The sequence below is a fragment of the Pecten maximus genome, chromosome 3 (assembly GCF_902652985.1).
Source record: "Pecten maximus chromosome 3, xPecMax1.1, whole genome shotgun sequence".
Classification (NCBI taxonomy): Eukaryota; Metazoa; Mollusca; class Bivalvia; order Pectinida; family Pectinidae; genus Pecten; species Pecten maximus.
The window spans coordinates 27,120,659-27,140,327 of NC_047017.1; the positions used below are offsets into that span (position 1 = coordinate 27,120,659).

Sequence of the window (19,669 nt, forward strand, 5' to 3'; positions counted from 1 at the left end):
TAATTTGTCCAAAGACATAATTAAAGTTGCCTAATTGACACTAATGATCTATTACGTCATAGCCACACTTTGCCTATGAGTTGATTGTCCAGAATGTTGTTTTCAATATGTTTGTAGAAGAGGAAGTATCAGAATGTTGCCTGTTCCCCGACAAATCACACGCGGGAAAAGTCCAATGGTTTGTAAACTTACTTTTATGAATAAAAAAGACAATGAGAAGTAGGAACACATCACAGACACTTATGTTAACCTGTCAACTAACTCCAATTGTCTAGTTGCTGTAAAAACACAAAATAAACACAACTTATCGCCTGTTAATTTGTTACCGTATTATAACACCTGACGATATCAACTAGTTTATTTGGAAATATACGTATATTAAGTACCAATTCGATATTGGTAATTAAAATCAACAAATATACATGACGAAGTTATCAAACCAAAGGAAATATGATGATAGTTATATTTAACATAATAAGCGAGGCACATTTCATCTTCGCTAGCCAAGGCTTCTGATTACGTTACACTCCACGAACGTGGAGTGTAACGTAATCAGAAGCCTTGGCTAGCGAAGATGGGCACATTTGTACATTATGGAAAGTGTATCTCATAGATATGGCAGAAATGTATTTCTGAGGTATGGCAAAAATGTATCTGTTAGGTATGGCAGAAGTGTTTTTCTGAGGTATGGCAAAAATGTATCTTTATATTTATATTGTCACGGATCTCTAACACTTTATATTGTCACGGATCTCTAACACTTTATATTGTCACGGATCTCTAACACTTTATATTGTCACGGATCTCTAACACTTTATATTGTCACGGATCTCTAACACTTTATATTGTCAAGGATCTCTAACACTTTCTATTGTCACGGATCTCTAACACTTTATATTGTCACGGATCTCTAACACTTTATATTGTCACGGATCTCTAACACTTTATATTGTCACGGATCTCTAACACTTTATATTGTCACGGATCTCTAACACTTTATATTGTCACGGATCTCTAACACTTTATATTGTCACGGATCTCTAACACTTTATATTGTCACGGATCTCTAACACTAGTGTCACGGATCTCTGGGACTTTATATTGTAAGGGACATGTTTATTAACAGTAACTCCGCCATGTTCTATGACAGAAAAATCACATTACGCTGAGTATATTAACTTTAGAGTACCAACATGCTTTTCCATATTTCGTTTCTTTGATGTTGTATCGGTTCATGCACATTTTTTTCCTTTTAGGCCACAATTACCTTGACTCAGCATTTAAAATTACATAACAAAATTTGTCGATGTGATTATAAATGATCTGTTTCTAAGATGTAGACTACATTGACCTCCGAATCGACCACGGCCTTTTGATTCATAAACAAAACTTAAAACATTGACTCAACGTAACATTCTGTATAAGTTTAAATGTGTTGTTCACAATTGATAAGCCGGACATGTTTATCATACATATCAGGATGGTTACCATGAACAACGTCTCAGCTCATCAGAGGACAAGTGAACCTAAATATGAACAAGATCACAAGAGTTATTTCCCTTAAAAGATATAAATGTATATATCATCAAGAGTTATTCCCCTTAACGGGAATTTAATATTATTCTTGTTCGGTCCTATCGGACCAGTAATTTTGGAAAGTTTTATGACAAATACATCCAAAATAACATTTTGGACAATCCATTCCAAGACAAATCTAAAAAAAAAAAAAACCACAGGAAGATTTGAGTGTAAACCCCTCAAATACACAGTATTGACTTGTGTAGAATGATGATTGAACAATATAATCAAGATTATTATGTTTGGAATATAGACTTCCATAACTCCGAAATTAAGTAATAACAGCGATGAATATTTATCTGTTACTAGTTTAATTAAACTTGTACTCTCCATTTGTTCCTTTGATTGCATGACATCGCTGACACTTGATAAATATGTATTTTATCCTGAAAACGCGCGGATCGTGTAAAAATCCAAAATATCAAAAATGGCAGATAGATACTGTGTAAGGCCCAAATGGGCTATTTTCAGCGCTTTTTGTACTTAGACATACATGTATGTCTCCATGATAGTTTCTATAGATTTGGTGATCCTCCCCCACCTTTTTTTCCTTGTTCAGTATCCGACATTCATCTTCTGCATTTTCCGAAAAAAAGACCCTTACTGAAACGAATGCAGAAATATCAGGTTTTTATTTCACATTTTTTATGGATATGATCCCGAAAATATAATATTGAAATTATGTTGTTTGTTTGTTCGTTTTTTGTAACCTGCTGTATACAATAAGTGGATGTCATTCAACTCCAAATGCATGAAATAATTATTACATCTGATGAATAACATTCAGTTTATACCACACGTAAAATAAACTCTAAATGCATTTTGATTGGGTGTTTTGTCATAGCTCATTGATTTTGAGTTCCGCCCGGATGTGTAAGGCTCGCTATGTATACACAGACGAGGGAAGAAATAAAAAATGTTATGCTCAATTTATTTTTATAAACACCGACATTTAACAAATTCATATCATAATTTAATAATAAATATTACATGACATATACTGGTAATAGGTTTGACATTACATGTCATACATTATATCGCATCACACGTAATAACAGGTATGATATCACGTGTCAAAACAGGTAAGAATGATATCACGTGTCATAACAGGTAAGAATGATATCACGTGTCATAGCAGGTATGACATCACACGTAATAATAGGTACATGATATCACGTGTCATAACAGGTAAGAATGACATCATGTATGTTATATGGCGTATCAAAAAGAATAGCATACGTAGTCATAACTTAATACGTCGTATTTTAATCTCGAAACACAGCCCGTATGAACGTTGTACACAGTCTCTATGTAAACACGATATAGTCTCTCAACGTTGTACATGGTCTACACATCACCACGATATGGTCTGTCAACATTGTACACGATCTACATGTAACCACGATATGGTCTGTCAACATTGTACACAGTCTACATGTAACCACGATATAGTCTGTCAACATTGTACACAGTCTACATGTAACCACGATATAGTCTGTCAACATTGTACACGATCTACATGTAACCACGATATTGTCTGTCAACATTGTACACGATCTACATGTAACCACGATATGGTCTGTCAATAGTGTACACAGTCTACATGTAACCACGATATGGTCTGTCAACATTGTACACGATCTACATGTAACCACGATATGGTCTGTCAACATTGTACACAGTCTACAGGTAACCACGATATAGTCTGTCAACATTGTACACAGTCTACATGTAACCACGATATGGTCTGTCAACATTGTACACAGTCTACATGTAACCACGATATAGTCTGTCAACGTTGTACACAGTCTACATGTAACCATGATATGGTCTGTCAACGTTGTACACAGTCTACATGTAACCACGATATGGTCTGTCAACATTGTACAGTCTACATGTAACCACGATATTGTCTGTCAACATTGTACAGTCTACATGTAACCACGATATGGTCTGTCCGTGTTGTACACAGTCTACATGTAACCACGATATTGTCTGTCAATGTTGTACACAGTCTACATGTAACCACGATATTGTCTGTCAACGTTGTACACAGTCTACATGTAACCACGATATGGTGTGTCAATAGTGTACACAGTCTACATGTAACCATGATATGGTCTGTCAATAGTGTACACAGTCTACATGTAACCACGATATGGTCTATCAATGTTGTACACAGTCTACATGTAACCACGATATGGTCTGTCAACATTGTACACAGTCTACATGTAACCACGATATGGTCTGTCAATAGTGTACACAGTCTACATGTAACCACGATATAGTCTGTCAATAGTGTACACAGTCTACATGTAACCACGATATTGTCTGTCAATAGTGTACACAGTCTACATGTAACCACGATATGGTCTGTCCGTGTTGTACACAGTCTACATGTAACCACGATATGGTCTGTCCGTGTTGTACACAGTCTACATGTAACCACGATATGGTCTGTCAACATTGTACACAGTCTACATGTAACCACGATATGGTCTGTCCGTGTTGTACACAGTCTACATGTAACCACGATATGGTCTGTCAACATTGTACACAGTCTACATGTAACCATGATATGGTCTGTCAACGTTGTACACAGTCTACATGTAACCACGATATGGTCTGTCAACATTGTACACAGTCTACATGTAACCACGATATGGTCTGTCCGTGTTGTACACAGTCTACATGTAACCACGATATGGTCTGTCAACATTGTACACAGTCTACATGTAACCACGATATAGTCTGTCAACATTGTACACAGTCTACATGTAACCACGATATGGTCTGTCAACATTGTACACAGTCTACATGTAACCACGATATGGTCTGTCCGTGTTGTACACAGTCTACATGTAACCACGATATGGTCTGTCAACATTGTACACAGTCTACATGTAACCATGATATGGTCTGTCAACGTTGTACACAGTCTACATGTAACCACGATATGGTGTGTCAATAGTGTACACAGTCTACATGTAACCACCATATGGTCTGTCAACGTTGTACACAGTCTACATGTAACCACGATATGGTCTGTCAATAGTGTACACAGTCTACATGTAACCACGATATGGTCTGTCAATAGTGTACACAGTCTACATGTAACCACGATATAGTCTGTCAACGTTGTACACAGTCTACATGTAACCACGATATGGTCTGTCCGTGTTGTACACAGTCTACCTGTAACTACGATATGATCTGTCCGTGTTGTACACAGTCTACATATAACCACGATATTGTCTGTCAATGTTGTACAGTCTACATGTAACCACGATATTGTCTGTCCGTGTTGTACACAGTCTACATGTAACCACGATATGGTCTGTCCGTGTTGTACACAGTCTACATGTAACCACGATATAGTCTGTCAACGTTGTACACAGTCTACATGTAACCACGATATTGTCTGTCAATGTTGTACACAGTCTACATGTAACCACGATATTGTCTGTCAATGTTGTACACAGTCTACATGTAACCACGATATTGTCTGTCAATGTTGTACACAGTCTACAGGTAACCACGATATAGTCTGTCAACATTGTACACAGTCTACAGGTAACCACGATATAGTCTGTCCGTGTTGTACACATTAGTCCTCTAAAACTGACTGTAATCGCAGGCACCTGTCCTGTGTTATATATGGTCAGGTTTAGCGGACGACTATCTGGTATCTCCAAACAACCCCATCTGAGCCCTTCGGTCTGAGTACATGACTCCTACGGCAACATCATTGACTACGTCAACTCTTGACAACCTTCCGTTTGTTGATGACGCTGGCGAGAGCAAGGTGATCATCCGATAGGACAACGACGTCATGGATTAGGATGAAGGATGGCCGGACAGACTTTATTTCCTGTTCAATGACTTGTGCGGAGGCCAGCACCGGTACCTCCTGAAACCAAAAAATGTATCGTTTAGGCGGAATGCAATGATCTGACGACCACGGTTATCTAGGATGACACAAACATTAGAAATCCAAGGTACACACAGCATCAGAAGACATATTGATTCTAGGGGCGATCGGTTTGTTAAGGGGTTTGTTGGAAGGGAGAGGGTTAGTCCATTAAACCTACCCGTACCTCCAGTATGGTAACTATCTATTTGACCAGAGACTTACCTGTACCTCCAGTATGGTAACTATCTATTTGACCAGAGACTTACCTGTAACTTCAGTATGGTAATTATCTATTTGACCAAAGACCTACCTGTAATTCCCGTATGGTAACTATCTATTTGACCCGAGACAAACCTGTAACTCCAGTGATTCTATTGCACTCCCCGGGTTGTCTCTGATGGCCACCAGCAACTCGAACGCGCCCAGCGTAGACACGGAGTTCAGGTTCAGCTGTGTGTGCAATTAAACAGATGGTTTAAAATCAACACTCGGAATACCTAAAATAGACACTCGGAATACCTAAAATCAACACTCGGAATACCTAAAATAGACACTCGGAATACCTAAAATTAACACTCGAAATACCTAAAATAGACACTCGGAATACCTAAAATCAACACTCGGAATACCTAAAATAGACACTCGGAATACCTAAAATTAACACTCGAAATACCTAAAATAGACACTCAGAATACCTAAAATAGACACTCGGAATACCTGAAATAGACACTTTATTTAGTAATAAAACTGTTTGATAACCTCTCAAACTGACCCTTTATTATATATCTCCTTATCGCTGTTTTGTATCCTATCAGAGGACAGGAAACACTAACCTGTAGGTGGGTAAGGTTCCGGTTGGTGGTGAGCGCCTTAGCCAGCGATTTGGCGCCATCGTATCCTATACGATTGTTACTAAGATTGAGAGTGTGTAGTTTGGTGTTGACCTCAAGGCTGGCGCTAATGACCTTACAGCCATCATTAGAGAAACCATTCCAGGCGATATTAAGGATCTCCAGGGTCTTGTTCTCCTAGTCAAAATTATTAGAAAACAACTTTATAATGTCTATAAATAACCATTAACTGGTAATATATCATACCAATAACTGGTGATATATCACACCAATAACTGATATAACATACCAATAACTGGACATATAACTGATATAACATACCAATAACTGGACATATAACTGATATAACATACCAATAACTGGACATATAACTGATATAACATACCAATAACTGATATAACATACCAATAACTGATATAACATACCAATAACTGGACATATAACTGATATATCACACCAATAACTGATATAACATACCAATAACTGATATAACATACCAATAACTGGACATATAACTGATATAACATACCAATAACTGGACATATAACTGATATAACATACCAATAACTGGACATATAACTGATATAACATACCAATAACTGGACATATAACTGATATAACATACCAATAACTGGACATATAACTGATATAACATACCAATTACTGGACATATAACTTATATAACACACCAATAACTGGACATATAACTGATATAACATACCAATAACTTGGTATATACGTACCTTGAGAGCCTCCGCTATCGCTATAGCTCCTCCCAGACGAAGATGATTCCAACTAAGGTCAAGGTCGGTCAAGGACGTGTTCTCCTCTGTAACAGCATATATACTCACGTGCTATTAAACTAAGTTAAGACAATGCATCATAGAAGTATGCAACTCTTTTGCTTCCTCAATTTAATCAAGTGGTACTGACGTCCTATACTAACCTCAGAGTGAATTAACATATACTAGTTACATTTGGTTTTACTTTTTTGTATGATATGATATTGGTTTTAACGAGCCTTTATTTTCAGGGCAGGCATTATAACCGAAAAAAACTCAATATTGACATCCTGGGTAGTTCATACAATAGATAAAGTCCTGACATTGACAACCTGGGTAGTTCATACAATAGATAAAGTCCTGACATTGACAACCTGTGTAGTTCATACAATAGATAAAGTCCTGACATTGACATCCTGGGTAGTTCATACAATAGATAAAGTCGTGACATTGACAACCTGGGTAGTTCATACAATAGATAAAGTCCTGACATTGACATCCTGGGTAGTTCATACAATAGATAAAGTCCTGACATTGACAACCTGGGTAGTTCATACAATAGATAAAGTCCTGACATTGACATCCTGGGTAGTTCATACAATAGATAAAGTCCTGACATTGACATCCTGGGTAGTTCATACAATAGATAAAGTCCTGACATTGACATCCTGGGTAGTTCATACAATAGATAAAGTCCTGACATTGACATCCTGGGTAGTTCATACAATAGATAAAGTCCTGACATTGACAACTTGGGTAGTTCATACAATAGAAAACGTCCTGACATTGACAACTTGGGTAGTTCATACAATAGATAAAGTCCTGACATTGACATCCTGGGTAGTTCATACAATAGAAAACGTCCTGACATTGACAACCTGGGTAGTTCATACAATAAATAAAGTCGTGACATTGACCACCTGGGTAGTTCATACAATAGATAAAGTCGTGACATTGACAACCTGGGTAGTTCATACAATAAATAAAGTCGTGACATTGACCACCTGGGTAGTTCATACAATAGATAAAGTCGTGACATTGACAACCTGGGTAGTTCATACAATAAATAAAGTCGTGACATTGACCACCTGGGTAGTTCATACAATAGATAAAGTCGTGACATTGACAACCTGGGTAGTTCATACAATAAATAAAGTCGTGACATTGACCACCTGGGTAGTTCATACAATAGATAAAGTCGTGACATTGACAACCTGGGTAGTTCATACAATAAATAAAGTCGTGACATTGACCACCTGGGTAGTTCATACAATAAATAAAGTCGTGACATTGACAATTTGGGTAGTTCATAAAATAGATAAAGTCCTGACATTGACAACTTGGGTAGTTCATACAATAAATAAAGTCGTGACATTGACCACCTGGGTAGTTCATAAAATAGATAAAGTCGTGACATTGACAACCTGGGTAGTTCATACAATAGATAAAGTCCTGACATTGACAACCTGGGTAGTTCATACAATAAATAAAGTCGTGACATTGACAACCTGGGTAGTTCATACAATAGATAAAGTCGTGACATTGACAACCTGGGTAGTTCATACAATAGATAAAGTCCTGACATTGACAACCTTGGTAGTTCATACAATAGAAAACGTCCTGACATTGACCACCTGGGTAGTTCATACAATAGATAAAGTCCTGACATTGACAACCTGGGTAGTTCATACAATAGATAAAGTCGTGACATTGACAACCTGGGTAGTTCATACAATAGAAAACGTCCTGACATTGACAACTTGGGTAGTTCATACAATAGATAAAGTCCTGACATTGACAACTTGGGTAGTTCATACAATAAATAAAGTCGTGACATTGATCACCTGGGTAGTTCATAAAATAGATAAAGTCGTGACATTGACAACCTGGGTAGTTCATAAAATAGGTAAAGTCGTGACATTGACCACCTGGGTAGTTCATACAATAGATAAAGTCGTGACATTGACAACCTGGGTAGTTCATACAATAGATAAAGTCCTGACATTGACAACTTGGGTAGTTCATACAATAGATAAAGTCCTGACATTGACATCCTGGGTAGTTCATACAATAGATAAAGTCCTGACATTGACAACTTGGGTAGTTCATAAAATAGATAAAGTCGTGACATTGACAACCTGGGTAGTTCATACAATAAATAAAGTCCTGACATTGACATCCTGGGTAGTTCATACAATAAATAAAGTCGTGACATTGACAACCTGGGTAGTTCATACAATAGATAAAGTCCTGACATTGACATCCTGGGTAGTTCATACAATAGATAAAGTCGTGACATTGACCACCTGGGTAGTTCATACAATAGATAAAGTCGTGACATTGACAACCTGGGTAGTTCATACAATAGATAAAGTCCTGACATTGACAACTTGGGTAGTTCATACAATAGAAAACGTCCTGACATTGACAACTTGGGTAGTTCATACAATAGATAAAGTCCTGACATTGACAACTTGGGTAGTTCATAAAATAGATAAAGTCGTGACATTGACAACCTGGGTAGTTCATACAATAAATAAAGTCCTGACATTGACATCCTGGGTAGTTCATACAATAGATAAAGTCGTGACATTGACAACCTGGGTAGTTCATACAATAGATAAAGTCGTGACATTGACAACCTGGGTAGTTCATACAATAGATAAACGTCCTGACATTGACAACCTGGGTAGGTAAGAACAACTCACCAATTCCTTCTGCCAGTGTCTCCCCTCCTCGTTCGTGGAAGTTATTGTGACTTAGGTTTAGTGACTGTAGGATCCGGGATACCTGTGTACCAAACACACACACAAGTCATGTATATCAAACATATATACCAAATTATAATTAGGCAGACCTCAATGACATATATACCTCAAAAACGTATTGTGTGTAACTTACGTACCGCAATAAGTACTGTGTGTAACTTATGTACCGCAATAAGTACTGTGTGTAACTTACGTACCGCAATAAGTACTGTGTGTAACTTATGTACCGCAATAAGTACTGTGGGTAACTTATGTACCGCAATAAGTACTGTGTGTAACTTACCTACCGCAATAAGTACTGTGTGTAACTTACCTACCCCAATAAGTACTGTATGTAACTTACCTACCCCAATAAGTACTGTGTGTAACTTACCTACCCGCAATAAGTACTGTGTGTAACTTACCTACCCCAATAAGTACTGTGTGTAACTTACCTACCCCAATAAGTACTGTGTGTAACTTACCTACCCCAATAAGTACTGTGTGTAACTTACCTACCCCAATAAGTACTGTGTGTAACTTACCTACCCCAATAAGTACTGTGTATAACTTACCTACCCCAATAAGTACTGTGTGTAACTTACCTACCCGCATAAGTACTGTGTGTAACTTACCTACCCTAATAAGTACTGTGTGTAACTTACCTACCCCAATAAGTACTGTGTGTAACTTACCTGCCCCAATAAGTACTGTGTGTAACTTACCTACCCTAATAAGTACTGTATGTAACTTACCTACCCCAATACGAACTGTGTGTAACTTACCTACCCCAATAAGTACTGTGTGTAACTTACCTACCCCAATAAGTACTGTGTGTAACTTACCTACCCCAATAAGTACTGTGTGTAACTTACCTGCCCCAATAAGTACTGTGTGTAACTTACCTACCCTAATAAGTACTGTATGTAACTTACCTACCCCAATACGAGCTGTGTGTAACTTACCTACCCCAATAAGTACTGTGTGTAACTTACCTACCCCAATAAGTACTGTGTGTAACTTACCTACCCCAATAAGTACTGTGTGTAACTTACCTACCCCAATACGAACTGTGTGTAACTTACCTACCCCAATAAGTACTGTGTGTAACTTACCTACCCGCATAAGTACTGTGTGTAACTTACCTACCCCAATAAGTACTGTGTGTAACTTACCTACCCCAATAAGTACTGTGTGTAACTTACCTACCCGCATAAGTACTGTGTGTAACTTACCTACCCCAATACGAACTGTGTGTAACTTACCTACCCCAATAAGTACTGTGTGTAACTTACCTACCCCAATAAGTACTGTGTGCAACTTACCTACCCCAATACGAACTGTGTGTAACTTACCTACCCCAATACGAACTGTGTATAACGTATGTACCCCAATACGTAGTGAGTAACGTAAGTATCCCATTCGTACCGTGTGTAACCTATGTACCTCAATATGCAGTCTGTTGGTATTGCCTTCCAAGCTTTTTGTTATCGACCTTGACCTTTGCTGGTATGGATTTCCTTACCTTTAGCGACTCCGCTATACATGAAGCATCCTCATCTCCGAACTTATTACCTGCAATCAAGACCTGTTTGTTGAGTCTAAGAAAAGCAATGACGTAATTAAGTAATTCAATTCCAGTTATTCAAAAATAATTTGAATTAGATCAATAAGCTTATTTTACTACTACCGGAAATGGATATCGTACTTACCGGAAGCGGATATAGTTCTCAACATTTTACTGTTAGCGATCAGCTCACTCATTAACCGGGCACCGGCCGATCCCTACATTGTTGTGTGAAATATTCTAAACAAAGACACGTGTTATATTTAAAATGTCTGGTATTGATAGTCAGTGGTATGTGATACTGAGTGTGTAAAGTGGCGATGAAGTTGGCAAAACGAAAATTAAAACATTTGTAGCAAATACAATGTTACGATATCCCTATCGTCGGAAACTTTTTAGCAAAGTGTTTATCAATTCTAAGTTAATTTTAATATAAAAACCCAACTAGGTCCAAAAGTACCACCTGACCAACATATTAACAGTTGTCCGCTCGTGGCCGCACTTAACACCAAATTATATTACTCATAAACTCTCAGCATTTAAATTACGCGAGCTTCTAAATACCCATCCATCTCAAACTTTACTGCGATTACTTACTAATAGATGATACTGTTGGTAGCCCTCTTGATTTTATTAAAGCTAATACTTGCAAATGCTTTAAAAAAGGCTTTAAAAGATATTTTTATCGATACGAACGTTTTCGCTCTGTTTTTGTCCTATATCACTTCCGGTGACGTAGGTTGTCCCACTGAATGTTTATACGTAAGGTGTGGCTCAGCTGACTGCTACTTACCAGGTTTGTTAAAGACATATTCTCGTCAAGCATGCGCAGTATGTTGTTCAGACCATCCTTGCCGATATCGTTACTGGATACATCCAGTGTGGTAACTTGAAAGTTTCTCTGTCAAAGATATTGAGACTATGTAAACTACGAAAAAAGGCACCCCAAATACGACATAACAGTAACAAGCATGTGATAACGTGATAACCTTCCACCAACATACATGTTACCAAAAATAGCCTCTGTCACTTACTGTAAGAGCGTATGTGATTGGTTCGATATCCCGCGACGTCAGTTGGAGACCTTTGACAGAAAGACGCTGCGAGCCAAGTCCTTGTAATACGCCCTTCCCTGGAGCCACGCGACACTGCTTACAAGCGGCCAGATAAACTCGCTCACATTCCGGTCGTTTTCCATCCTCCGGTTTGTCTGGAACAGGACAGTAGGAAATGATAAACAGATACATATATAATACAGATGTACAGAGAGCACAATATATGTCTGTATATGATTCGCATTCAATATTTACTGATTCAATTACATCATTCCTGTCACATATTTCCGTACACATCCCTACCATCTGTCTCTCTTACCTTCCTTCTCGCTGTCAGAGCCGATCGGACTCTCCAGTGTGACGTCATAGTAACCTTCGGAGCCCTGTGGAACCACGGAATTTGTGATATAGAAGCTGTCTTCCAAATCCTTGGAAACAGAAACACGCGCCTTAGCTGTGGAATGTCGAGAGGATGTCCGAACTATCCGCTTCCGGTCTGAGGGGTTGATTTTATGATGGATTGGCATCCGATCCCTGGAAAACATGTTGGTTGGTTAGTAGTGTATTCAGAAAAGACGAGTATGGACTGTCCGTGTTTGGACACGGAAGGCTTAGTACGGACAATACATTTAGATCCTATTAAAACCATCAACGGAGAACAGCGACCTCCATTATGGCTCAGGATACAGACAAAACAATCGGTGCTCGTATCCTAATCGGCTTGTTCACGACACACGCCAGCCGACTTGTAAGCGAGGTGTTTTTTATTAGCAATACAAACACACGATAAGACCCGTCAAAGAAAGAGCCCCACAATACATATACACTATGTAAGGCTTCACATTGCTGTTTATTAGTGTTTCTTAATCTCTTTTATCATACAAATGATCGGCGTTTTAAACTGCAGTTTGCTCACTCGTTACTTGGGTTGTGTGCCAATTACGGTAATCATTAAAGCGTAACTTTAATCATTCTTTGTCACTGATCGTCAGAGAAAGTTTCTCCCCGTCTGACAGATCACCAACACTAACACTGTAATTGGTGTTAATGCCGTAAATCTATGTCAGCCAGGACGTCGGCAAGGGCGCAATACCGTCAGTAAGGACAAAATACCGTCAGTCGGGACACAATACCGTCAGTAAGGACAAAATACCGTCAGTCGGGACACAATACCATCAGTCAGGACAAAATACCGTCAGTCGGGACACAATACCGTCAGTCGGGACACAATACCGTCAGTAAGGACAAAATATCGTCAGTCGGGACACAATACCGTCAGTCAGGACAAAATACCGTCAGTCAGGACACAATACCGTCAGTCGGGACACAATACCGTCAGTCGGGACACAATACCGTCAGTCAGGACACAATACCGTCAGTCAGGACACAATACCGTCAGTAAGGACACAATACAGTCTGTCAGAACACAATACCGTCAGTCAGGACACAATACCGTCAGTCAGGAGCAATACCGTCAGTAAGGACACAATACCGTCAGTCAGGACACAATACCGTCAGTCGGGACACAATACAGTCAGTCAGAATACAGCACCGTCAGTCAGGACACAATACCGTCAGTCAGAATACAACACCGTCAGTCAGGACACAATACCGTCAGTTAGGATACAACACCGTCAGTCGGGACACAATACCGTAGGTAAGGACACAAAACAGTCAGTCGGGACACAATACCATCAGTCAGGACAAAATACCGTCAGTCGGGACACAATACCGTCAGTCGGGACACAATACCGTCAGTAAGGACAAAATACCGTCAGTCGGGACACAATACCGTCAGTCAGGACAAAATACCGTCAGTCAGGACACAATACCGTCAGTCGGGACACAATACCGTCAGTCGGGACACAATACCGTCAGTCAGGACACAATACCGTCAGTCAGGACACAATACCGTCAGTAAGGACACAATACAGTCTGTCAGAACACAATACCGTCAGTCAGGACACAATACCGTCAGTCAGGAGCAATACCGTCAGTAAGGACACAATACCGTCAGTCGGGACACAATACAGTCAGTCAGAATACAACACCGTCAGTCAGGACACAATACCGTCAGTCAGAATACAACACCGTCAGTCAGGACACAATACCGTCAGTTAGGATACAACACCGTCAGTCGGGACACAATACCGTAGGTAAGGACACAATACAGTCTGTCAGGACACAATACCGTCAGTAAGGATACAATACCGTCAGTCATGACACAATACCGTCAGTCATGACACAATACCGTCAGTAAGGACACAATACCGTCAGTCATGACACAATACCGTCAGTCGGGACACAATACCGTCAGTAAGGATACAATACCGTCAGTCAGGACACAATACAGTCTGTCAGGACACAATATCGTCAGTCAGGACACAATACCTCGGTCAGGACACGATACCGTCAGTAAGGACACAATACCGTCAGTCGGGACACAATACCGTCAGTCGGGATACAATACCGTCAGTCGGGACACAATACCGTCAGTAAGGACACAATACAGTCTGTCAGGACACAATACAGTCTGTCAGGACACGATACCGTCAGTCGGGACACAATACCGTCAGTCGGGACACAATACCGTCAGTCAGGACATAATACCGTCAGTCAGGACACAATACCGTCAGTCGGGACACAATACCGTCAGTTAGGACACAATACCGTCAGTCAGGACACAATACCCTCAGTCAGGACACAATACCGTCTGTCAGAACACCATACCGTCAGTCGGGACACAATACCGTTAGTCAGGACACAATACCGTCAGTCGGGACACAATACCGTTAGTCGGGACACAATACCGTCAGTAAGGATACAATACCGTCAGTCGGGATACAATACCGTCAATAGGGACACAATATCGTCAGTCGGGACACAATACCGTCAGTCGGGACACAACACCGTCAGTCGAGACACTATACCGTCAGTCGAGACACCATACCGTCAGTCGAGACACAATACCGTCAGTCGAGACATCATACCGTCAGTCTAGACACAATACCGTCAGTCGAGACACCATACCGTCAGTCGAGACACCATACCGTCAGTCGGGACACAATACCGTCAGTCGGGATACAATACCGTCAATAGGGACACTATACCGTCAGTCGAGACACCATACCGTCAGTCGGGACACAATACCGTCAGTCGGGATACAATACCGTCAATAGGGACACTATACCGTCAGTCGAGACACAATACCGTCAGTCGAGACACCATACCGTCAGTCGAGACATCATACCGTCAGTCTAGACACAATACCGTCAGTCGAGACACCATACCGTCAGTCGAGACACAATACCGTCAGTCGAGACACATATGGTTGGTAGTTGGATTACAGGGTATGCTATTCCGTTCAGCTTTGTTTGTCCTGGTACTGTACAAACAGTATCGCTGTCCAAACCTGACTTTGGAAATACCGAATATTTCCCATCAGATTATAGGGGACATGGTTCTGTAAACACGATGACCTTCATGAAAGGGTAAATATGATATAAAGGTACTATGTACGTGAGAATTGTCTGTAGTCTTTGTTATATTTCCCCATCCCTGTCCGACACGAACACGCCCAGACCTACGTATTTACTCTAGGCTCGCTCTGTGGATTACTATGGTCCTCTATGTTATAACTTCAAAAGGAACGTGACGTGTACGTAATTGTATGAAACACTTCGCGATATCATTGTAACCCGTGTTATACAGTCATTATCCACTCAGCCTTCCTTCTACTGTAACGTGAGCGTGTTCGGCCCCCAGTAAACTACGAACAACGCGACCTGCACACCAACCCTAGATAGATGGGTAGTCACAACTGTCGTAGAAGGAAAACAAACGCCTAGAAATACAATTAACAATTGATGATTTACAACACAGATATTTACAGCTGATAATACAATAGGAACAATAACATTGTCAATACTCCCCTACCTACAGGTAAAAACCGACTCCAAGTACTATGTACAGCATACCTATATAAGGCTAACCCCCACATCCGAATATATCCCTCTCTAGAAGATACGACAGCACCCGGGAAATTAATGCTCCAGTCTGCCCAGAGTCTATATACCATCCCAAATTTATCTCACATTTCACCATACGAAGCTGACGTACCAGTTAACAGGTACAGCAGAGACAGGGCACGTGGACAACAACAAAGGTCAGGGTGACACAGGTACACATACTTGTTATACAGACACAACATACAGCCATATCATTGAATTAAGCTTAACTCTATCAGAGTACACTGTCTAAATACACATCTATTATAACGTCGCTCTCTACACTAATGTTCCTCTATATCTATGTAAAGTCGCCATCCAGATCTCATTCTCTAAATCCCTATCCGGTCCTGTCGTGGAACGTCCTACAAATTTCAGCAGGCCAAATTCGCTCTTTACGGTCGTTTTAATTGCTGTTTTCTTGCCAGTAAGACTAAATCATCGTCCAGAGGGATTGTGCTCCATTCCATGTGTGCGACTACGCCAGTCCTCTACATGTAGATTTTCTGCATGGCCTATCCTCTTTACTCCCCACTTTTGCCTTCCTGAAAGCTTCCTTCGTTTAACTGTTATCTTCTGATATCGTCTTCCTGGAAGCTTCCTTCGTTTAACTGTTATCGTCTGAAATCGTCTTCCTGGAAGCTTCCTTCGTTTAACTGTTATCGTCTGAAATCGTCTTCCTGGAAGCTTCCTTCGTTTAACTGTTATCGTCTGAAATCGTCTTCCTGGAAGCTTCCTTCGTTTAACTGTTATCGTCTGATATCGTCTTCCTGAAAGTTTCCTTCGTTTAACTGTTACTGTCATCGTCTGATATCGTCTTCCTGAAAGCTTCCTTCGTTTAACTGTTATCATCTGATATCGTCTATCTGAAAGCTTCTTTCGTTTAACTGTTATCGTCTGATATCGTCTTCCTGAAAGCTTCCTTCGTTTAACTGTTATCGTCTGAAATCGTCTTCCTGGAAGCTTCCTTCGTTTAACTGTCATCGTCTGATATCGTCTTCCTGAAAACTTCCTTCGTTTAACTGTTACTGTCATCGTCTGATATCGTCTTCCTGAAAGCTTCCTACGTTTAACTGTTATCATCTGATATCGTCTATCTGAAAGCTTCTTTCGTTTGACTGTTATCGTCTGATATCGTCTTCCTGAAAGCTTTCTTCGTTTAACTGTTATCGTCTGATATCGTCTTCCTCAAAGCTTTCTTCGTTTTACTGTCATCGTCTGATATCGTCTTCCTGAAAACTTCCTTCGTTTAACTGTCGTCGTCTGATATCGTCTTCCTTTTTCCACTATTTCCCACCACTGCCTTATCGTCCTCTGTGTGCTCCACATAACTGTACCATTCACACGATACATTGCTTCTCAATCTGGCGAAATGACATTAAAGACAATTCTCATCACAGAGTATCAGGTAGAAGGTAAAGTTAGTTACAATTGGTACTACCACTACTCTCCAGTGCACTACAGATTAAACTAACTCTAATGTACTAAGATGTTAAATCTAGTGCATAATTGCAAGCTAGTGCATTGCATCTAACTTCGTGTGCACTCGAATGACTAGATTATCAAATTCAGTTAGTTTCCGATTATATCATTGCGTAAGCATTAATATGTTGTTGTTTCTTCGGTGCGCTAATTGTCAATGCACGTGTGTTCCCGTATATGTTTAGTGCGCTAATTGTCAGTGTACGTGTGTTCCCGTATATGTTTAATGCGCTAATTGTCAATGTACGTGTGTTCCCGTATATGTTTAGTGTCCTAATTGTCAATGTACGTGTGTTCCCGTATATGTTTAGTGCGCTAATTGTCAATGTACTGTGTACCCATATATGTTTAGTGTCCTAATTGTCAATGTACTGTGTACCCATATATGTTAAGTGTCCTTATTGTCAATGAACGTGTGTCCCCGTATATGTTTAGTGTCATAATTGTCAATGTACGTGTGTTCCCGTATATGTTTAGTGCGCTGATTGTCAATGTACGTGTGTTCCCGTATATGTTTAGTGTCCTAATTGTCAACGTACGTGTATTCCCGTATATGTTTAGTGCGCTGATTGTCAATGTACGTGTGTTCCCGTATATGTTTAGTGTCCTAATTGTCAATGTACGTGTGTTCCCGTATATGTTTCGTGTCCTAATTGTCAATGTACGCGTGTTCCCGTATATGTTTAGTGCTCTAATTGTCAATGTACTTGTGTTACTGTATATGTTTAGTGCTCTAATTGTCAATGTACGTGTGTTCCCGTATATGTTTAGTGTCCTAATTGTCAATGTACGTGTGTTCCCGTATATGTTTAGTGCTCTGATTGTCAATGTACATGTGTTCCCGTATATGTTTAGTGTCCTAATTATCAATGTACGTGTGTTCCCGTATATGTTTAGTGTCCTAATTGTCAATGTACGTGTGTTCCCGTATATGTTTAGTGCTCTAATTGTCAATGTAGGTATGTTCCCGTATATGTTTAGTGTCCTAATTGTCAATGTACATGTGTTCCCGTATATGTTTAGTGCGCTAATTGTCAATGTACGTGTGTTCCCGTATATGTTTAGTGTCCTAATTGTCAATGTACGTGTGATCCTGTATATATTTAGTGTCCTAATTGTCAATGTACATGTGTTCCCGTATATCCGTATATGTTAAGTGCCCTTATTGTTAATGTACGTGTGTTCCCGTATATGTTTAGTGCGCTAATTGTCAATGTACATGCGCCCCCGTCTGTTAAGTGCCCGAATTTGTCAATGCAGTTGTTTCCCGTCTGACATTGCTCCATGTGCCCACTGGCAATGTGTGTTCCCGTAGTTTGTCCTGGTAAACCATAGTGCTATAAACACCAGGATTCCGGAATTAGGGGATACCTTACCTAATTACGTGTCCTATCATGACAGCCACTCACAACCGAGTGCTCTGTTATCGCTTCCAATGATTAAGTACTCCAACAAGTTAAGAGTAATGACACCCAGGAATCTCCAAATGAGTGGAAATGGACTTAACATAGCAATATCTCCAATACCAGCTGTCAGCTTGATAGTAGCTATGTTTATACAATGAAATCAAAACACAGGTAAAGTATACCGGTATAACGGCCAAGCACCCTCTATCCTCACCCTAAGGTAAAAATCTACCGGTATAGCGGTCAAGCACCCTCTATCCTCACCCTAAGGTAAACATCTA

The 19,669-nt window shown here is 39.9% G+C and overlaps 2 protein-coding genes across 2 annotated transcripts; both read right to left on the minus strand.

Annotated features, from left to right (window-relative positions):
* Positions 1 to 2,491: 2,491 nt before the first annotated feature.
* LOC117323764 lies at positions 2,492 to 5,213 on the minus strand. The gene is made up of 2 exons (XM_033879197.1): positions 4,856 to 5,213; positions 2,492 to 4,773 (listed from the first exon to the last, which is right to left on the minus strand). The coding sequence occupies exons 1-2, from the start codon at positions 5,184 to 5,186 to the stop codon at positions 3,470 to 3,472; spliced, it is 1,635 nt and encodes a 544-aa protein (XP_033735088.1). The 5' UTR covers positions 5,187 to 5,213; the 3' UTR covers positions 2,492 to 3,469.
* Positions 2,493 to 13,038, minus strand: LOC117323765 (leucine-rich repeat-containing protein 74B-like). Its single transcript, XM_033879198.1, is given in 11 exon segments — positions 2,493 to 5,488; positions 5,846 to 5,941; positions 6,325 to 6,519; positions 7,086 to 7,171; positions 9,833 to 9,914; positions 11,397 to 11,446; positions 11,584 to 11,656; positions 11,658 to 11,678; positions 12,232 to 12,339; positions 12,473 to 12,648; positions 12,813 to 13,038. Coding segments are annotated over 11 exon segments (1,266 nt in total). The 3' UTR covers positions 2,493 to 5,335.
* Between the last annotated feature and the right edge of the window lie 6,631 nt (positions 13,039 to 19,669).